Below are 24,452 nucleotides of genomic sequence, written 5' to 3'. Positions count from 1 at the left end.
TAACATTAAATAATGCCATGTAAAGGTAAAGCAATCTCGCATATGTATATATATATATATATATATATATATATATATATATATATATATATATATATATATATATATATATATACACACATACATATGTGTGTATATGTCTGTGTGTGTGTGTATGTTCGTGTTTGTGTGTGTGCGTGTGTGTATGTGTCTGTATGAAAGCATCGTTTTGATACAGACCCCAAATTTGCAAAAATGACGATAAGAGAGAATTTATTCATTTAAGTTTCTTCGGAAGAAATATCATTTTATGTATTTCAATATTTCAAACGCAACGACTCTAAAATATTTTGCGTCAGAAAATACAGAGCATAAATGAGATGAGAGTTCCAATGTTTAATTATACAGTCAGGTTATATTAAGACATGGAATTTCACGTTTTAACAATGGAAATGTTAAGTAATGATACATCATACATCTTCATATGTAAACGAACCTGCACGCAAGCATAATATATTTGCTTTTATAATCAGTAACAACATACAATGTGTATAAATTATAAGATTATGCTTTAAAAATTTTTTACAGATATAATATCACTGAGTTTTTAACCAGGCAACACTATTTGCGCATATTCTGTTCTCAAAATATAACACGCTGAAATTTGATAAAAAAAAAGTAACTAGAAACTTCTTGCATGTTGTAGATTGCTATAAAATCATATGCAAAATCAGGCTGAAGATTAACAGTGAATTTCTTAAAATATTGTATTGAAAAATTTAAAGTATCATGTTTACCTCAGATGGTCACAATATTATAAATGTATGCGTTCTTTGGTAGAAAGGCCAATACGACAAAGCACACGGATACTGTAAAAAGCATAAACAACCCAGCTTTGAGACTAATAAATCTATACGAAATAAGATTATAGCACGTCACTGGTGCTCTACTGGTTCACTCATAGGAAGAAAATGATGAAGTACAGAAATCCCAGTGGCTATAAGATATTTCAGAGAAAAATATTTTCTTATTATGAGCATAAATGAGGTATTTCCAAAAGAGGCACATGTCGCTCATTAGTTACAAGATGTTTTTTCTCCATTTATTTTTAAAGTAAATAGTTTATTCCTTTTGTCATTTGTTATTGATGCAATTTATAAATGTTTACTTGAAACATTTTCCCGCATTAATAAAATAAATACATATATTTATTATCAATGGTAATCAACATAACTCTAATGTATATAATTTGCAATTAACATCAAATTTACCCATGCCTTTTTAAAGTTCATTGAATATAATGTATCAGTGTAGTGCCAATAAATGTTTCTGATGATCAACATCGATTATTGTCTACTGAAAGAATGATTTCATTTTGCAGATACAGTTTCAGAATTGTCCAATGAATAGTAGAAAATATTTACTTTTATCCAAAATAAATGATAAATTTTGGGAGGATTTGTCCTTTGTGCGGGGCGCACACACACATACACTCAAACAAACATATACATATGCAAAAAAACATACACACACACACGCATTCATATAATTATATGCAGAATCCAATAGAATCGATGAATGTTAATAACAAATCACAAAGATACTAAAGTAGAGTCGAGGACAGCATACCCGCATACCAACAGTGTTTACGGACACCCACGTACTTACAAAAATATATACGGACTTGTCCTTCCGGTTAAGCATACATTTGCAAGCACAGACCAAATACACTTAACGTATACGTATGATCTCCCAAGCGTATACTTCGGATGCAGTCCGCGGCACACTACAGGTTGACAATACAACGGTTCCTTTGTGATGTAATATAGCACAAATGGGCTGAAGCCACAACAGCTGCTTCAGACGTGTCTTTTATTGATAATTATTGTATGTTAATTTCATTCATACTTTTTATTTTACCGTTATTTTTATTATTTATCATCCTCTATTACCGCGCTTTTACATCATGTTAAAAAAATACTTTCTTCAGGTGAATTTAAATTAAAATAAAATTTAACGGTTAGGATATTTCACACAAAGCGTATAGAATACATATTGACTCTCTCATCTCGGTACCAGTTCAGAGAATGAATTGGAGAATGCTATTTTGATGTTAAATATACATGGTAATAAATCTGTCCACTCCTTTAGAGAATGGAGGAAGAATCACAAACCAGTCGTAGGAAGCTAAAGGATTAGCCGGTGGCACCATTTACTTGATAAAATAGACGGGGTTACTTAATGAGTTAGCCTACTTGCCGTGATGACAAGGATGATAAATAATAAAAATAACAGTAAAATAAAAAGTATGAATGAAATGAACATGCAATAAACATTATAAAGGACAGATGAAAAACAATAATATTAAAGACATACATACCCGCTTGCGTGTATACACGTTGTATATATACTGTTGGATCATATCAAACATTCAGACTCATAAAAACACCTTATACATCGCTATATACGTGCGCGCGCGCACACACACACACACACACACACACACACACACACACACACATACACACACACACACACAGATATATATATATTATTCAAAGAAATTCCAACTTTGATTGTCACGTTTTATTTAGTCTTATAATAATATAATATAAGATAATAAAATGAATTGATAGAATATCAAATATCCATTCCGATATTAAACTATTACTTTCATGAATTAAACTATGAAATCTTCGGGTTCATGTAGTAGTGGTGACAGTTTTGTTTTACAATTTACAACTGTAGTGAGATGGCTAAACTGTGTGCCTTAAATACATTTGTATAGGTATTGGCTCCACAATGTTAATTTTTGCAAACTGTAGTCTGACCAATCAGAATTACTTAGGTTGACTGGTGTTTGGTTTGGGCGTCACGGTTCGTTGAACATTTCAAGAGACCTGTATTTTGACCCTGGCCAAAGTAGCAATTGTTGGGTTATTTTTAGAAATGTTGTAAACAACATTTCCCAGGAATTTTTATATTTCAATTGTCATCATCACAATTATCACCTCCTTTATTATTGTTATTGTTGTTAGCGGTGGTGGTGGTGGTATGAGTAGCTGTGGTAATATAACTTTAAACCCCCAAATTAAGATTGTTTTTACTAACTTTTCGGGTCCTTCTGAATTGACGGGCACCACTTTTCATTTATGTTTTATGTAGTGTTTTTGGTACCGAAACACTTTCAAGCTTCGTATACTTGTATATTTTATGTTATAGAACATATAAAAATTTTTGTATTCGAAGTTATTGTGGTGTGATGGAGGAAAAAGACAACAAGAAGCAAAAGGACAGAATGAAACGTTGGACCTTACCTTGTCGACCGCAGTGGAGTACACAATCGCTCCTGATCAAAACACGTCTTTCTCGTAACCTCTCTGTTTTCTAACTGACGCACGTGCTAGCCTTCGACCACGTGTGGCCCGACTTCCAGTCTGACCCTTCCGGTCTGGCCCTTCCGGTCTGGCTTCACTTCTGTTTGCCTCATCCCTCTCCACCAAAAACACACAGCTCATCACAGCCCATAACACCACACGCCCCCCTGATCTATAGATCATTCAACCGGCTCTCCCACTCAGTCCTCGCTCCCGAACTACCTTAATTGGTTTCATAATCAGCCAACCAGGGAGGAGGGTGCCGCTCCCTCTGTGGTCGCTGTGCAACCCCGGGACTGGCCTGAGTTCCTGGCGCGCTGCCTTCATCATCTTGCCTACTGCTGCTGTCTTCATCATCCTGCCCACTGCAGCTGGTTCCATCCTCTGAAGCACTGACAATCTTCCGCACATTCAAAACACGGCGTGGCATACCATCGACCGAGACGTTGTTCTTTGAATTGATGGAGGTTATAGTTCCTTTCCTCCATTGTGATGTGCACCGTGCATTTGGGGATTTTACCCATACTTCTTCCCCGATCTGCACGAGGGTGTGCTCTTCTCGCCGGAGTTGCATTGATGCAATACACGGGTGCCTCCACTCGTACCTGAATATTGCCCTGTGTGGCACCGACTCCTCAGCCTGTCCTGACCGGGGTGACATATTATACCAAAAAACGGCCTCGATTGGCGAAATGTGGCCCCTCTCTGCCATAGTCTTGATGGTACGATGATGCCTTTCCACCACTCCATTTCCACTTGGCCGGTATGCTGCCCTGAAGAAGCGGCTGACCTGCCACCCGTCAAGCATTTCTTTCAGCACCTCCGAGCGAAATGCAGTGCCATTATCCAGCAGCAGCTCATCCACGGGGCCTCGTTCCAGGAATATCCCATTTAATACTCCCGCGATTTCCTCTGCAGTCCCCGTCTTCATCTCCCTCCATATAGCCATCCACCCCGGTCCGCAGTCAACCATTGAGAGGTACGTCCCCTGCCGGTAGTGTGTTACATCCACTGCCAGTCGTTTCCAGTTGTGGGCCACTGGAATACTTCCCGCCTCATGTACGCCAGGAGCAGGGTCAATAGACTGGCACCTGTCACAGCTGCTAACCACTCTCTGCACGCTCCGCCTCGTTACCTCGGAGTCAACTTTCCTGGCTAGGAACAATGTCCTGTCCACTCCCATGTGATGCATGGTATGCAGTCTCCTCAACTCCGACTCACTCAGACAGCATACTGCAGCCACAGCCTGCTCCGCTTCCTCTGGCACCTGCAACCAAGCTCGCTTTACCCTGGTTAGGACGTCTGCCCTGTTCTTTTGGGAAGGCACAAAAATTACGCTCAGCTCCAGATCGAACTCAGCGGTTAGCTCCCGCAATATTCCCAATCGGCGCTTTACCAGCATCTCCGCAGCCCCTTTGGTTCGCACCCTCCGCTCATTGGTGATGACTGCCGTCACCCAACCAAGCGCAGTGGCCGAATCGGTTCTAATTTCGATGGTGCACAGCCCCCACTTCAAGGCCAGGTTCACCTCCTTCAGCACGGCATCCAACTCCGCCACATTGATATGGTTGCAGTCATCCATCTTCCTGAGCCAGGCTGCGTCTTCCACCACGGTGCCTCCCATTTCCAAGACAACCCCTATAGCGATGCTACTGGCGTCACACCAAACGATCCCACTCTTTAATTTGGGAACATACCAACTGCCCCTCACTGGATCCTCTGCTCTCACTCTGACCAAGACTTCCTGCATCATGTCGATCGTTTTCTCCCCAACTCTGTCATTCCACTTTGCTCCTTCGGTTCGTCTCTTGATGAAGCTACATGCTGTCCGGAGCCATCCTGAAACCGGGTAGTGTCCCACCAGCTTCCCGCACACCGAGAACAGTTCCCGTCTACTCACGCTGGTGCCCAGTTCAGGGATCTCGTTCCCACGCCGAAACACCAACGCACCGGCCTTGTTTCTCCGTAACTTGAGGCCCAGTGCAGCGCCTCCCTCCATGGCCTCTGGTGGCTTGGCGACGAGTCCGAACTTCTTCAGGTGGCCTATGACCTCCGTTGCTGGCATTATGGTTTCGTCCACAAGGATGTCATCGATGTACGAATTGGTGGCCCTCTTTACTCTGTCCACCTTTCCCAGGATGGCCTTGAGAATTGTTGCCATAATTTTTGGCGCTGAATTTAGCCCAAACCCCAGCCTGGTCAAACAGTATGTCCGGCCCTTATACCTGACAAGCTGATGCTTCCACAGTCTCTCAGCCACATGCACCTGCAGGTATGCCGACTTCAAATCGACGATCGTGGAGGCTCCTGTCATCTCCCTCCATTCTCACAAGGTGTCCCCGCGGACATCTGTGGCCTCGCCGCCCGTATGACATGATATGTGGTCATTCAGCTCTCGGAAGTCAAGCACTGGTCTGACCTTATGCTTCGTGGGCTGTACCACCGCCATCAGCGGCAGGACTCCGCTCTCTCCTTCTTCTTCCCAAGGGATCAATATGCCCTCCTTAATCCACCACTCCACCTGCTCCTCGAACTCGCTTCTGGCATCTCCTTTCAAAGTATGCTGGTAGCAGCCCACTTTATTTTTTAACGTCGGGGGCTCTCCCCTCCAGTGCCACTCCACTGTCCACCTCTGGCCATCGAAGGCGGCACGAAAATCCTGGTCTTCAATGGTGTGCGCGGCATAGATTTCTTCGCGGTTCTCACCAATGCACGGCGTCGCCATACACGGTTTCCCCGCGACCCCGAAAGTCACACCGGCCTCGTTGACAGTGACACCTCCTAAACGGGTGATTGCATCCATTCCCATCACCACGTCAATCTCATCCACCAAGTGGCCAACTACAATTGCTTGCAGCGTCAGCTTTGCTCCCTGCACCTTAATCTGCACGTCAGTAATGCCTTCACAGCGTACCTCTCTTCTGTCGACTGCCCTCACACTGCTTTCTCCACTCCACGTCTCTACCACTCCCGGAGTCATCAGGGTCGTTGTACAGCCTATGTCAACGAGGGCACGCGACATCTTCCCATTCACCAGCACATCAACAACGGGTAGAACAAAATGCGCCTTTATTGATCCGAAGGGATGACCACTGGCGTAGTAGTCTCCCTTAGACCGTTTCCCTGCAGACATTCGCTGGCTATATGTCCCGTTTCTCGACAACGGTAGCAAATGACCTCAGGCTTGGGTAACTTGCAGTCTCGCACCATGTGCGGGCCCTGACTCCGGAAACACTGTCCTTTGAACGGTCGCACACGTTCCTTGTTCGACGCTCTCCGATACTCCTTGGTCGGCCACCTTTTGCTGTTGCTGTTGCTGCCAACGGAGTCGATCTACAACACTAAACTAACATGCGAGCCCTCGTTATTATATCTGCCATGGGCATGGCGTTCACCTCCGGCAGTTTCTGCAATTCGACCGACATGTGGTCAAGAAAACCAGTCACAAACGCCAACTTTACTGTTCGATCCAGCGATTCTCCCTCGTCGACCTGTTCGCCAGTCCACTTCGCTCTCCCCAGGCGAGCGTACGCCTCAAACATTCCTTCTGCGAAGGCCTCCATCAAGCGGATTTCTATTTTCTCCGCGCTAACTCGGTCCCTCTCTTCCCTCTCTAAAAATAGCGCCAACGCCGGACCATCCAAGTACAGTGGTAGAAAGCTTGCCAAGTCGCCTATCCCTTGGAGCTTCGCGACCAGCTTCATCTTTTTTAGCCATGCGACCACGTCCGTGTCGCCGCAAAACGGTTTAATGATATCACTAGAAATCCGGACTACACTCATAATTGTTTTTTTCTTATGGGCCGAAATAGCTTGTGGTGTGATGGAGGAAAAAGACAACAAGAAGCAAAAGGACAGAATGAAACGTTGGACCTTACCTTGTCGACCGCAGTGGAGTACACAATCGCTCCTGATCAAAACACGTCTTTCTCGTAACCTCTCTGTTTTCTAACTGACGCACGTGCTAGCCTTCGACCGCGTGTGGCCCGACTTCCAGTCTGACCCTTCCGGTCTGGCCCTTCCGGTCTGGCTTCACTTCTGTTTGCCTCATCCTTCTCCACCAACAACACACAGCTCATCACAGCCCATAACACCACATTTATTTCATGTAAAAAAATTGTCGTATTTCGGTAATTTCAACCAATCACTGACGTCTATTGAGGTGAAAACAATTACTGCTTGACATTGCTAGTATTTTCTTGCTATCGTCATCATGAGCACCTTTAGTGTTGTTGTTGTTGTTAGTTGTAGTGGTCGTAGCAGTAGAAATACTACCTCTAAGTATTAGTATTATTATTTATTTAGCTTGGGTTCGAATTTATTAATAATTTTTTTTTCTCTCAATTTCACTTAGATCGTATAGTTTGTAGAATGGAAATATAAACATTTTCCGACCACATGTTGCTATATGGTTATTCAAATGTATCTAACGGACAACTGGATCTCTAATTTGCCGTCGGTAAACACGTGAGTGTTCTGATAGTGTATTTCCAGTGTGACCCAAATATACTTCTTCACAATTCGGGCATTTGTTGCAGTAAGTTAAATTTCTGCTTTTTCAGTTCATATTTGCGTTTATGAATATTTTTCCGGCTTTTGTGTTTGAAATTTTAATATTTCATACAGTTTTGTGCAACATTATCAAAAGCTGTACCGTGTATCTATGTCTTTAATTGTATTGCGTTTTTGTTTTTTTTTATCGTGTCCTAATAGTTGTTACTCTGCGTTGGTTTTATTTGTACTCATTTTATTTTATTTTTTTCAAATATATCATCCTTTACTTCCTCGACTGTCTTCACGGGAAGTAGGCTATCTCCCTCTATTTTATCTAATACATGCCGCCATAGTCTAATCCGTTAGTTTCTCATAGATGGAACGTGAGTTTTTCTTTTTCCTTCCTCTGAAGGTGTAAACAGACTTATTACTGCGTATATTTAACATCAAACTAGCATTTCTCAATTTACTCTCTAAAGCAACATCGATATGACAGTCAATATGCATTCTATACACACTGTATGAAAGATCCTAAATGTTAAATTTTATATTAATTTTAATTCTCCTGAAATAAATGTCTTCTTTTCACGCGATGTAATTGATTTGCAAAATCCTTACTTGTCATCTCCAAGAGTTTTCTATTGGCCACGTGTGATTCGTACAAAGCTGGGCAATTTTCAGAGAAACTGTTAAATATTTGAATCTTTGGTTCGACGGTGTCCACTTGTAGATGCTTGTTTTCATTTCTCCATACCAAGTTCATCACAGGATGATGCTTGGAATAGAGCAAATACAAGCACTCATGTTTGTGAAAGGTGCCTAAAATTTACCATCGCTTAGGACAACGTTCTACATTGTGGATTTTTACATGTCTCACGAGTATTGAAAATTACCCTTAGTCTCCCACACATTTCATCTAATTCATACCTATTAATATCCTGTTCGTTACTGGCCTTCGACTGAATCACATTATTCTCCAACATATATGTCTCTTGTAATTGTAAGTTTCGGCGAATCCTTATGAAAGTTATTTTCAGAGAAGTAATAATTGCTGCTTATTTTCTTTATGGTTCTTTCAGAGACAACAATGAAATTTGTTACGCGTTTCTCACATAGTTCATGGATAAGCTAGTTAATATTGCAGATCATTGCCAAGAAAAAAAGAAAGAAAAAGAAAAAAACAAAAATGTCTTTCATTAAAATTTGATTTCAATTTCTGCTAATAGCTTATATGCTGAAATACCTTGGCTTGGTGAAACGAAATTGTGTTGAATGACTTGGCTTGTATTCGTTCAAATGTGTCTGGGAACAGTTGGAGCGTGTGACAGAGGAACAAGAACTAAATCTTCAATACTTCAAATGCATTTACTTCAAACCCAAAGCATTTTCAAGGTGCTGTCGGTCACTTCTTCTCAACTAAACGCAGCAAATAATGTTTTAGGTTTTCTCTGTGTTTAAGTATTCTGTCAAAATATAGTACTACTAGTACCGTTGAGGCTCGCTAGACAGCCTGCATGAAATGAACAGATGTATTTTGAGTGGAATATCTAAGTAAAGAATGTAGAGCGCGAGTAATGGAAATAGAGAAAGGGGAAGAGAAGAATAATGCCAGGAATTAATGTGGTGGAGAAAGGGAACAAAAAATTTTGATCACGTGGACCCAGTGATACGATGGTGGAGATCATCTGCTATGACAGTATGGTTCAGACAGTTCGTAAGTGTTCAAGATGCTCTTTTTAGTGTTGCTACATGTGTATTGGTGAGTAAGGGAGTGGGGGAGTGAGTGAGAGAGAGAGAGAGAGGAAAAGAAAGAAAGAGAGAGAGGGAGACAGAGAGAGAAAGAAAGAACCATGGCACTATTAGTATCGAAAAGCAGAAATAAAGTAGTATGAATGCGATTGTAACTTACAGAATGATATGTCAGTGCAGCGATGTAGAGGAGTGGTTATAGTGGTATGTTAAGAAAACAAAGGATGACAGTAGAAAATCGCAGATGATGGGAAAATTGGGTTGAGGTAACCAGAGGTTTAGTGAACGAGAGTAGTGAGTGAGAGTAGTGAGTGAGAGAGAATAGTGAGTGAGAGAGAATGGTGAGAAGCTAAGGTGAGGCGGTTAGGCAGAAAGAGTTGCAGAGTTGCATCACCGTTAAATATGAGCGGCGAGAGACGTGAGGAGAAAAGATAGATAAGATGGTTGTGAGAGTGCAGGGTACATCCTGATGAGAAGGTGTTCAAGAGAACAACGTCACAGGAGAATCAGAAAAGGTAGGTAGATTTTGCCACAGTACAATCTCTTCCCACTTACGCATCATAATTTGGGAGATAAAAGGAGGAAGGGGTAGCAGGTGATGGAGTTATAGAGAATGGAGATATTCAATATGCAAACTTGAAGGACTTTTCTCCAAATTAAAGCTGTCATGGCATTATGAATTGATGAGATAAGCGGGTGTAGAATAGGCAAAGCAGTTAGACCAATAGATGGTGATGAGACGTTAGACTATATATACGAGAGAAAAGAGAGAGAGAGAGAGAGAGAGAGAGAGAGAGAGAGAGAGAGAGAGAGGGACAAGAGAAAGAGAGAGAGAGCTACATGACATGATTTATTACAAACAAAATTCACAAATTCACGCAATTTGTTTGATTGTCTTTTTGTTTTAGCTGAGATGCTGAAATAAATGTGCTTTGATCACAAGTTTTGTAGTAGCAAATTTGAGCACAAGTTTTTCTGTAGCAAATTTAGTGATATTATCCAAATATGTATTGGACAAGTTGCAGGAATAAATTTTTTCGATCCATTTTCAATTTTTGATAAACATAATCCTGCTTTCCATCATTTAATCTTGTATTGTGGGCAGTGAACGTAGATACATTTTTCAGATCTGGGCCTGATGATTTTTGTTTCATTAGTAACTGTTATCGCAGTAAATGTCAAGTTATAAATGCTTCAGTTCCTTTTCAAAACGAAAGTGCATCAGAATTATTGAGAAACACTTCGTTGGTACTGCGTTTAAAGCTTCAGTTGCTACCCAAAAATCAAATCATATTCATTTATATAATTCACATGCTTTATACAGAATGTGGTACTAGGATATTCTAGCATAGAGCTTGTGGCTTAGTTTTTCACTCGTTTCATTTTGCACCATAAATGAGTCGCTGAACATTTCTTTATCTACTTTTACTCCACAACTAACATTTCTATATAACAGATTATGCATCACAGCATGCTACACTTTACAGAGTTCTACAGCCATGATTTTGTAATCTTGAGTTAATCGAGCTGTAGAAAAATATGATAACAATGATGACATACCAAAAATATGAGTAATAACTTAATGCATATCTGCGATTACAGCTTTCAACTGCATATCTCCTATATTGCCAATTTCTACATCACAACGGCATAGTGCACAAAAAACATAAAGGTTATTTTTCCCCGTTATATATATATATATATTTTTTCCAATAAATCTAAATTCTTTAACCTGTTCACAGATAAATGTAATCTTACTTCTCGGCATCTCTTTATAGGTTCGAAGTAGGATGAAATATTCAATCAATCTACAGATTTGAGCATAGTTTCTTGTATGCATCCATATTATTGACAAAACAAAACTAAACAAAGGAAAACACAACATCATATAGCATGCCATTACGTCTCAAGTGAAATTTTATAAAACAGAAGTAAATTTAGAGGAATGTTCAATTTAAACAAGGATAATAAATTACGTAACAGTTTTTCAAGTTACAGAAGTTTAACTTGCAGTACGAGCATAATACTATTGATGTTAAACAGCACATAGATTAAGATAATAATTCAAGCATACAATATAACAGTTTTCAATTTACCACATCAACCAAAGTGAAGTCTATTTAAAAGGGACATGGAGAATATGCATAGAAATATATTTATATTTTACAAAGTTAATTGATTAATCTGTAATGCAGAAAGTATAATTAATTTGAAGTAAAGGGAAAAAAAAAACAAATACCGTACTTGTTTTAAGTAATAAATAGGTAAATGATTAGCTTTAATGTATCGCGTGGTTGTGTCGATTCTTTTTATGTTGGATTTTCGATGTTCGTATAAAAACAGAAGCGAAACAAATCTACGTTAGTAAGAGAGAAAATTTATATTCTGTAGAGGTATACCAAGAGCTAACAGCTTGATAAACGACTGATACAGAATTGCTCCTGGCTTTCTGTAGCAAAATTTGACTGCTTTGTCCTACTCTGTGAATAGTCGTAATGAAATACGGGACAAAATTATGGACACAAAAGTAAGTATTGCTAGAAAATTATATCGAGATTGTTATTATATAGATATGCAGAACAAAGTTTACTGATACGAAAAGAAAGGGAAAATTAGCATCATATTATAATTATCATCTGACAGAGGAGAGAATGATCACAAGCCGGCATCTTCTGTCTAAAACAAGTCATTTGGTCAGATTACTTTCTAAAAATAGACTCAAATTTTATCTCGATCAAACAGTAAAATATATACCTGCATTTTCTTTCACTTAAATATATTTACGGTCTTTTGACTATATTCACACCACTTGCACTTTATCATTCTACAAATATAAAACATTTTTCATTTATACGTGCGTTTATATGTATGTGTGCATGTGTGCATGTGTGTGTGTGTGCGTGTGAATATATGCATTCACATATATGTATATAGATCTATTTATAAATATGCATATAAAAATAAATCTATGCAAATGTATATGTGTATATTTTGAAAGTTCATTTAGGCTATGCAAGCAAATTCATGGTTCTCTTCCATTTACTCGGCTAATTAACTAATTAATCAGGTAACTAATCAAATATACGACCAGTCATTTCAGTAACCACTCTATCAATTGGTTTGCCAGTGTCATTTTATTTCCATTCACGAGCTTATCAATGGCATGCCCTATTTTCTATTGGTCTGTCGTGATGTAAGCAAACAAGATGCACTAAAATTTATTGTATTTATAATTTTGAGGATGTATATTAGAGAGCGCGTGTATTATTGTAAGTATTTTGGTATAATCACAGGCATTCAATTTCATTGATTTTGCCTTGTGTATTCAATATCTGAGTGCATAGATTTTCTGTTTAAATAATTGTGCGTGCTTGTTTGTTAACTTGTGCGGCTACGTGAATGTACGTGCGTGCGTTTCTGTGCATGCCTGCTTATACCTCTAATACACACACACACACACACACACACACACACATATATATATATATATATATATATATATATATATATATATATATATATATATATATATATACACACAACTGGGAATCATATATATAGAGATGTATAGGTGTAGAATCCGTATAATGTATAAGCAAATATATATATACATGCGTGGATAGACGTATTTTTCCCTTGAGATACAAGAATAAAAGAGGGCACACAGCTATATAACCATAGCAGTAATATAACACCTACATATTAGCACATAGAAATAAATAGAGGGATAGATAAGAAGATGGCTATATTAGAACAGAAAATGAGGGTGTTAGAAAGCGAAAGTGGGGATATGTAAATTATTCTCGTCAATAGCGAGTTACAAATATTATAAACGGATATATACTTCCTTGTAATATGTTCATTCTAAGAATTGTTGTAAATATAACAATAGGAAAAATATCAAAGGTGTCTAAATGAGAAATATATGAAGAAGAAATTAATATGCTGAGTGGAAATTAACATGTAATATATTTAAAATTTGTCAAATATGCCTATTATCAAAGTGTAATACAATATGAATGACATATATTGAACAGGATATTAATAATTTTCTAATCAACTTTTATTTTCAAAGTATTATGACTTTGATACTGATGCACGTTTATTCATCTGAAATTATCTTCGGTAGAATGAGGCGGTAACATTAATTAAATAATCCATTCGGACAGTGAAGTTTCTGTTACGGACTAATGCATCCTATCAATTACTTGATGTCCCGTAATGATTTTAGGCGGACAAATTATGTCTGGCAATCATTGATCAAATCACTTTAGTGGTTATGAAAAGATTTCCTAATTCTGGTTGTAAAGCAGTAAATGTTAAGACGAACATTCACGAGAAGTTAAGTGACTTCAAAGCATTGTTTAATTAAGTACAACAACTAAATAAAATTTTCTATAATTAATGTTGTTTAATTGTAAAGATAAATCTTTAAAACGATTTTCAATCTTTTGATTTTGAAAGAAACCAACAATTCTAATTGATAAGATTTAGAAACTTTTGACTTTCGAATAAATCAACATTTTGAAAATATTAACAATGGGTACATAGTACTAGATGAATGACACCAAGAAAAGTTTGTACTCTAGTGTTTATAGTTAACCTTTTTAATTTCATGGTCTTTTTGCTATATCTTCTATTATGGATTCTCTTAGTATTCTAAACCCTATAGATATTAATTGTGTGTCATTAAAAATGTTGAAATTTTTCTGTCTTTGTCTTCGAGAAAAAAGAACTAGTTTTCTCTGAAAAAAAAATTAAAAAAGACAAACACATTTTTGCTAAGCTGCATTGAATTACGATATACACTCAAGGGCTAAGAATTTTGATGTTAAGTATACTGATCTAACGAAAGCAAAATCCTTCACACAAGGTATTTTAGAGAATGTGACAAAACAAATCATTTTTGCAACCGATAAATCGATGCAAATAAAGCATTATGCAACCGAAGAAAATAGAAAAACGCCTATTTGTGCGAGTATATGTGTGCGTGAGTAAGTGCAAATTGAAATAGACAATACAGTTTCAAGTGTACATGGCGAACATTCTCCATCCTTCAAAACATTTTCTAAGCGTTGCCCACTATTCTCGTCTCCTTGGCTCCAAGGCCGTATCTTCTTCCACCGTTCTAAATCAAACTCTGTGTCATTTTGCTTGTTTTGATTCATTTTGTTTGCTCTTGTCCCTAATTCTACGCAAGATTTTTATTTTAGCGTGCAACGCCAATTTGGAAGCACTCAATCTTATCGTTAAAGGTGCGAAACTGAACAGTACCATTGGTCGATAACTGATGATGGATTATGGACCTTCTGTTTGTCTTCTGTTCGTTTTTACATTCAGTATACGTTACTTTGTTTGCTTATACATTATTTTCATTTATCAAGTAATGGACGCAACACATAACGAATTTGTATACACACACACACCCACACGCACACACACACACACACACACACACACACACACACACACGCACACACACACACACACATATATATATATATATATACATATACTTGTGGCATATGGAATCCCTGATGAAACAATAAATGCAGTAATGATGCTGTATAAAACTACCCGATCGAAAGTGCTGTCATCAGATGGAGATACTGTCTTTTTCGATGTTCGTACAGGAGTACTGCAAGGTGACACACTATTTCGCTACTCGTTCATCCTACGTCTCGTTTATGTATTGCGTACCTCAATGATCTGGGTTTAACTTTACAGAATTCTAGAAGCAGAGGATATATAATTGTTTAACTTGACTATAAACTTTAAGGCAAAGCAAACATGGAGGTGGAGATAGCACAGATGTAAGTTTAAGACATTTCAGTTTCAGAGGGAATTTAATAAACAACTTATTAAATATTATATAAAGAAGATATTTCCGGTTTCGATGTATATCATCAGTAGGAATTTATAAAAATTGAAGTAAAAACTGTTATCTTCTGTTTGAGGGTCAAGACTTGCTCTTGAAGCCCCAGGCAGAAGATAAAATGATTTTACTTCAAGATTTTATAAACTTTTACTGATATTTGATAAGATGAAATACATCAAAACCAGTAATACCTTCTTTATATAATTTTTAATAATTTTTTATTAAATTCCCTCTTAAATTGAAATGCCTTAGACTTACTTCTGTACTATTTCCATGTTTTATATATAAAAATTTGATTTGTATAGATCTCTAATCCTTTTTCAACTATATATGTATGTACACACACACATACACACACACATACACACTCACATACACACACACGTATTATTAAACTTTTCAACTACATGTGCAAATTACCCTCCAAGATCTAACATACGTTTCAACGTACATTTTCAAATCAAGATTCCTGCTCATCAAATACAAGAAGTATATATAAGATTGTGCCTGAGTATGCCTGTGCTGCTTGCGCTCTGCGTGCGCGCGTGTTTGTGTGTGTGTGTGTTTGAGTGAGAGAGAGAGAAAGAGAGAAAGAGAGAGAAAGAGAGAGAGAGAGAGAGAGAGAGAGAGAGAGAGAGTGAAACCGAGTGGAAGAGAGTATCTTGTTTTTGTATAATTTCATTGAATAGCACACATCGCTCCAAGCCAATATAACACAACCAAACACGAATAACTATGAGCTACCATTTTTCTCTGTTTCTCACATTTTCATCACTTTATCGGTCAACATTACACTTATAAATTACACAAAATATTCAAGAATGCATTTGCTAATAAATATATTTACTCCCACTCATAACAGTGGCTACACATATACATATAAGAATATATTAGCCAAAATGTGAACCATAGTGTATTTGCTTGACTTGCTATTAATAATGGCTAAATCTCCGGTCTTCTAGAATAGGATATGTTAGACAATGTGTAAGTCTTTCCGCACAAACAAGAAAATAGCAGGAACAGTTCTTTAGTCATGGGTTTGTTGGATTGCTGTTGACCTAGGGCTAAACAACAATAACAATAGATACACGCTTGTATTTTCCTAAAATCTGTTATAAATGAATATATATATGTATATATATATATATATATATATATATGACCGTATTAATCGCATCATTATATTAATTGTATTGTAATATTAATGTATTGAAGTGCAACGAACAAATGTTTATGATATTTCTCCGCTGGTCAATGATGATAGTGCAGCTAAATGATCTAATTTATTCCATTAATTACAAACTCATCTTTTCTTTCAGTCAAAATGAGCTCCTGAATATATTACCATAGTTGATCTTGTGGGACTTGAAATATATTTTATTGCTATTTATACTTAGTGAATTAGCAGTATCTTTAGCAAGTAGCGAGCATTTTGTAGGATAAACAGAAGCATTTGATTGAAAGAGAGGTCTACTCTTTCTACAGCGAGATGAATATTTTATCAGTAAATAAATTCTAGACAGAGACATATTTCTATAGTTTTCGATTGAAACCAATGTACCATAATTGATTGGTTGCTGAGCTTTTTACACATGAACAAACCACATTCGCTCACACACAATTATATTCGTATACATGTGTATACTAGTTCATAGAAGATGATATTTCATTTCAAACACATCGTATATTAAAAGTTTCTGCTTGATACATTTACAAGTTTATATCAATTCTTGAAAACTGCACAATATATTAAAGACATGAATAAATCAGGCACAATGGGAATAACTGTAGAGCAAACTACATTCTGTAATGCTTTCTCAGCGTACATCTGAAAAGTTTCCTTCTTAACTTTCTGCTAATGTAATTCCAGGAAATATATACAAATTTGAGACTGTTGAACAGTGCAAGTAATATTCATTTCCATACAAATTCAAACATTGTTTTGAGAAATTGCTTTGTACGTTTATACGCAACGGTATAGTTATGCAAAATAACAAAACAGTGGAATTAATTATTGTAGAAATTTTAAACAAAAACCGCCCCAAAAAACAAACTACAAACTTATCTCCAATTTCATATTAATGATTAGATAATTACAGAACTTTTTAAATTTTCTGCAACGCTTTTAATATATAAACAAATTGACGCATTTTATTTGAAATACAATAAAGTATTTGTCACTCGATACTTTCTTTATTTCTACATTTTCTGTCTTACAACGAAATATTAACAAAATTACAAAATAGTAACTATCGATGTTCATATATGAGAATTTATTCCACTTCGTACGAGAATATTCAACATAAATGCACTAATATACTTTACTATCTTCAAAAGCTTTCAAAACATTAAATACATGTTTGGTATTATTTGAAATCGGCATCAATTTGTTTTCTTTTTTAACTATTTATTTAATACAATATTATATTTCTTGCCAAAAGAGAATTACTTTAAAATAGGCATTCCTTTATAAACATATCGGATAATAAATGTTCAACAACTACAGGTTAATGGGCAAAAATTGAACAAAATAGTAAAAATGTATTTTCAATTTAATACATATTAATACAAGCAATAAGTAGAACACCAATACAGTAAACACAGGTTTTTTTTTCCATCCCATCCTTTCTCATTCTCTCTCTTCCTAAATCTCTCCCTCTCACCCTTTCTTTTACACATATACATATATGTAAGAGTTTTTGAACAAAAACACAAGCAAACATATATTTTCGGCCTCATATGTACATACATACACATACAAATATATGTATGTGATGTGTGAGTATGTGTGTGTGGGTGTGTGCGTGTATGTGTTTGTGTGCAGGCAGATATGTATGAATATATGCATATACTTACACATATATATATATATATATATGTACATCTATATATACATGTGTGTGGGTGTATATATATAAATAATGATCTTGCGTACCATTATCGTAATCAAGATGGTCTGTAAAACCATTAGTAATAAGTAACGCTAATAATATATGCTACAGAACAATAGCATATTGAAATATGTTGTAGAAGTGCATCAGTAGAAACCCATTATATTTTCACCAACTCGCACATAATGCTGGTAACAATGCCTCTAATGTCCATATTTGTCGGTTGATTCTGTATACACACATACACGCATGCCCACACACCCATACACACAGACATACACATGTACATATATAAATACATATACATATTTTAATGTATATATATATATATATATATATATATATATATATATATATATATATATATATATATATATATATATATATATACACACACATACACACACACAAACACATATACATATATGTATCTATATATATACATAAAATGATATAAATAAATAATGTATATATATATATGCATATATACATACGCATATGTACAAACTTTCATCTATACGTATATGTATATGCATATGTGGACACAGGACGTCACGAAACGTGTACAAAAAAATACGAAGTACGAGTACATGGCATATGGAGTATTTTTTGGGAACAAAGAAAGACACAAATAGAAAACAAGACAAACAGTATAAAGAACGATCCTTCATCAGAGATTATCTACTCTCGTATTTCGAGCATTTCACAACAAGATACGCTTTCGATAAATCAGTGGCTCCCACAAAGTAGATTAAATAAAATTTGGGATTTTGCGGAGGGTAAAAATTGGTAACAAAAACTGGACATTGAAAACAAACAGGAAGGGCTGCTAAGCCTAAACGAGGTTGTGGTGGTGAACGCGTAAGTCAAGCTTATACGGGAGACAGACAAGAACACGTCTTCCTTGCTCTAGCTAGAACAGAGAGAAATAAAGAAACACAAGTTAGAAAAAAGGAAGATGGCCGATGGTTAAGTGGGAGCCACGTGAGCAAAGGAGGAAGAGCGAGGGAGTGAGAGAGAGTGACATACAGAGAACTGTGATGGGGTGAGGAAAGCAGCTGTAGACATAATAAGCGTGAAAAAACAGGAGGGGGAGAAGGGTGGAGAAGAAGAAGAGAAAGGAAAAAAGAAATACGAAAGAGTAAAAGGATAGAATAGAGTGCGTATCAGAATTATTAAAATAAAACTTACTTGGACGAGGATGCATGGCGTTCAATCATATTATTATATAAATAAATCATATATATAAGCATATATACATACGTATATGTACATTCTTAATCTATACGTATATATATATATATATATATATATATATATATATATATATATATATATATATATATATGCATATGTAGGCACAGGACCACTGTTTTATCGAAAGAGTATCTTGTTGTGAAATGCTCGAAATACGAGAGTAGAAAAACAACCGACAACTGATGAAGGGTAGTTCTTTATGTTTTTTTTCTTGTTTCCCATTAATATTTGAACGTACATGTACGTGTGTATGTGTGCGTACCTCTGTGTGTGTCATGTATTTTACTAGCTTTCATCATGTTATATAGAAATACAAGCATGCATTGATGGGTGCCTGTGTGTATGTTTGTTTATTTACGTATAGATATATATTTGCATGTATGTATAAATTACATATTCCTGTTTATACAAATATACGAAAAAAGAAACATTCCTCTCAGTAAGTACAGTTGATTATAGTAGAAAGAATCATAGTAGAGCTGAGCTTCGCAGTACATTTCTTTAAGATTTGCGTTACAATTTATTCTGAACCAACCCTTATACTTTTTGTTAAGAAATAAAATTATAAATTAATACCGTTCTAAACATACTGCATCAGCTAGGTGTAAGTGAATCAATATTCTGAGTTTAACAGGCATATCTATAGGCGCAACATAGCTATAGCTGCAGGCTTGGCTATAGGGTTAAGACGATCGCTTTGAAAACACGTTTATCCGGGTACAGTCCCGTTGCATAGCATTTTTGGCAAGGGTAATCTGCTATGGCTCCGAGGTGACCAATACCATTTGGGTGAATGTTGTAGAAGGAAACTGTATGTATGCATGTGCATGTATGTGTGTATTTTTGCTTTTACTTTTCCCCTCAACAGATCGTCAGCTAGTGTTGACTTATTTCCTTAGCCAGGGCATAGCGATTCTGTGATACAAACTGAGAGAACGAGGGCCAAAATTAAAAAAACGGTTATGTGTATTTTACAATACTTACAAATAACACGGAAAAAATAAATAAATAGTTACCAGGGTAACAAAAATTCACACAAGTACCAAGGACGTAACAGCCTCCTTATAAAGGTAGAAATTCCGGGTTTTGGTAAATGTTTTTGTTTAACATAGATAAATAAATAAATGGAGTTAAATATAGGTGTTATTCATATCTTTTTACTTTCGACATATGTTTCGTAGAAAACATTGGTATTATTCCAGAAGGAATAAAATGATGTAAAACAATGCATTCTTCTCATCAAAGAAAGAAAGAAACAAAACATATCAGTAAGACATGTTAACAGAATGTAATGACTGGGTAATTGTTGAAGGGAACACTAGCAAGTTTTTTTTTTTTTTTTAAACCCGTTAATTGATATAACGTGAAAGGCAGTTTAGAGAAAGCGAAGGAGGAGAAAGAAAGAAATTAGCAGAAAATTAATAGTGGAGAAGTGAATATAGGTGAACAGGAATAAATCTTAACGGTTTAGAAGTAGATATATTTAGTGGAAGTGAAATGTAAGAAACTTATGTCGGAAGTAAAAAAAAATCGAATAACAGCTGCGTTTAACTCCATTTATACATACATATATATATATATTTATATATATATATATATATATATATATATATATATATATATATATATATATATATATATATATATATATATATATACTTTATTTAAAAGCAGCAGAAATATAACAAAAGGCAGTTACTCTGAGTTTCACGTTCCCGTTCATCGGACAGTTTTGTTGCACATTTCATGTGCTTACTCCGGTATATATATATATATATATATATATATATATATATATATATATATATATATATATATATATATATATATATGCATGTATGTATACATGTATGTATGCTTGCATGTATGTATATATGTATGTTTGTGCGTGTGTGTGCATATATTTATAAGTATGTATGTACATCGCGCATTCTCTCTCTCTCTCTCTCTTTCTCTCTAAATGTGTGTGAGTGTGTGTACATTTCAAAATGTAACCACATGTGGATCGTTGACGATTTTTTTCCTCCATCTTCCTTTTCTCTTGGACTTTCCTCCGTCACATGTTTCTTATGAAGAGCTTTGCTCGAAAGGTAAAACTACAATTCCTTCCTTCCCCGAGTGTCTGCTAATTCTTTACATCTACCACGTCCGCATGTTGTTGTTTTTTTCTTGTTCTGTTTTCTTCTTCGTATTTTGGGGATTTACTATATATACATATATATATCAGTATGAATTACAGCAATGCGAGAAAACATTTGACAGGTCGTAAGAAAGAAAGATAATAAAAAATGAGAGAAAGAGCGAGAGAAACTGAGAAAATGATAGCTATATGAAAGGGTAAAGAGAAATTAATAATAAAAAAAACAAGAAATAAAACACGAATAATGGTGGAGAGGGAAATAGATAGTTAAACTTTTTGAAGAGAATTACGACGTACTGATATAAGTGTCTGTGTCGAGACAATATATCTATTCGGGGACAAGAGAAGACGTGTGATGCTATTAAAGTGAATTAACACAGAGTGAGGTGGACAGTGAATGGGGTGGAGGCGATCATAAGCGCACTACGAAAGAGTCTTTGTGAATATGCGTTAGTCGTTAGAGAGAGGCATTATCGAAGAAGTATTCGATGACGGCATGCATAAGATATAATGTAAATAAAGCATGTGTAGACATATAGAACTTAAAACAGACTAAAATATAAAACGGTAATTAAATAAAGAGCATGAAATCTTATTGGGTACAGATAAGTGTAAATCGTTATTTATTCATAGTAAGAGAAAGGACAAAAAAAGAATGGATATAAGATACTGCCATAAATACATTAAACATATGAATTATTTCTGTGCTCTGTCTAGAACGTATGTTTTATATTTCACTTGTTTCTGTTGTTGGACTGCCACCATGCAGGGCCACGGACTTCAAGGGATTTAGTAGATCGAGGTGTTTTTTTTTATGTGTTTTAAGTCTAGTTTTTTTTTTCTATTGTAACTGACCGCTAACTTATAAGGACTTAAACAAACCAACACTTGTGAATTGAGGCTACGAATCATACACAGAATCAAAAGTTCACATCACACACATAGACGTACAGATATATATATATATATATATATATATATATATATACACACGCGCACATACACATGCACACATACACACATATATGTAAAGATAATCACATAAATAAGAAAAAAAAATATATATACATATTTTTTATTCTTTTACTTGCTTCAGTCATTTCACTGCGGCCATACTGGAGCACCGTCCTAAAGGGCTTTAGTCGCAGAAATCGACATGAGGACTTTGTAAGCCTACTACTTATTCAATCGCTTCTTTAACCCAACTGCTAGCTTACAGTAACATAAACACAATAGTATCACTTGTCAAGCGATGACAAGTACAATACAGGCACATACACATACATAAATACATGCATACACACACACACACAAGCACACACACACATAAATATATGACGGAGTACTCTCAGTTTCCGTCTAACAAATCCACTCATGAAGCCGTGCTCGGCCCGAGTATATTGTAGAAAGCACTTTCCCAAGATGCTATGCAGTGGGGCTTAACGCAGAGCCATGCAGCTGGGAACAAGCTTCTTACCACACAGCAACTCCTGCGCCTATATATATATATATATATATATATATATATATATATATATATATATATATATATAAATTTAGATTCAAGGTGAATATGGTACTTAAGTTTAGGCACCAGAATTAAGTATGCTATTACCCATATAATTCCAAAATAAGGTGATTAAAATAAAAAAAATAAGCAACAAGGATATTCAAAGATAATGCAGTACGATTGTTTCATGTGACTTCATGTGACTCCATTTATTTAAGCAATGTGAACATTACATGAAATATAAAATGCAGAGCAATCCTCAGTTACACAAAGATATAGAAATTTACTGGAATTACATTTCAACAGAAGGACATATTTTTATAACTACACTTAAACTCTCCAAGTAGAAAAGAAGAATACAAAAGAATATTTTGATTTTGGCAGACCATACTAGCCTGTATTGTCTGGCTAAGTCAAAATGTTGTTTTTGTACTTTTCCTTTCTAGTTGGAGAGTTTAAATGTATTTATAAAAATATGTCCTTCTGTTGAAATGTAATTCCAGTAAATTTCTATATCTTTGTGCAGCTGAGGAAAGCTCTGCATTTTATATTTGATGTAATGTTCACATTGCTTAATTTAAATGAATCGCATGAAACGATCGTACTGCATTAACTTTGTATATCCTTCTTGCGTATTTTGATTTTAATTACCTTATTTTAGAATTATATGGATAATAGCATACTCAATTCTGGTGCCTAAACTTAAGTACCATATTTACCTGAATCTAATTTTTTTACGGAACTCACCTACCAAGCCGAAGTATGTATATATATATATATATATATATATATATATATATATATATATATATATATATATATATATATATATATATATATATATATATATATATATATATATATATATATACATATATATATATACATCTGTGTGTGTGTGTGTGTGAAAAATAGAGAAAAAAAGAGCGAGAGGAAGAGAAAGAGAGAGAAAGAAAGAGAGAAAGAGAGGTTTTCTCCGCAAAGCGTAAATAATGAATTTAAGTCAGACTTTGCATCGTTACGCATCGTATGCAGGAAATTAGTACAGGGCTTTCGCCGCTAGAAAAAACGGGAACACTAGGCCAGAGGAAATATTTTGCAATCAACAACTGAAAAACTGATTTGCAAATAGACAATGGGAAATACAGAAAGTATGTGGTGTTATGTCGTGGGAAGAA

The 24,452-nt window shown here is 35.8% G+C and overlaps 1 protein-coding gene across 1 annotated transcript in view; it reads right to left on the bottom strand.

The window, feature by feature from the left end:
• Positions 1-5,651, bottom strand: part of LOC149137580 (uncharacterized) — a 24,799-nt gene extending 19,148 nt beyond the window's left edge. Inside the window, exon 1 of the mRNA XM_089361982.1 lies at positions 3,696-5,651. Within this exon, the coding sequence (XP_089218108.1) occupies positions 3,696-5,517 (1,822 nt within the window). The 5' untranslated portion in view covers positions 5,518-5,651. The remainder of the gene's footprint in view (positions 1-3,695) is intronic.
• Positions 5,652-24,452: the final 18,801 nt, after the last annotated feature.

The sequence above is a fragment of the Octopus bimaculoides genome, chromosome 1 (assembly GCF_046866305.1).
Source record: "Octopus bimaculoides isolate indiv1 chromosome 1, ASM4686630v1, whole genome shotgun sequence".
Lineage (NCBI taxonomy): Eukaryota > Metazoa > Mollusca > Cephalopoda > Octopoda > Octopodidae > Octopus > Octopus bimaculoides.
Note: the sequence above shows the minus strand (reverse complement) of the source record. Positions and strands in the feature narration are given on the sequence as shown.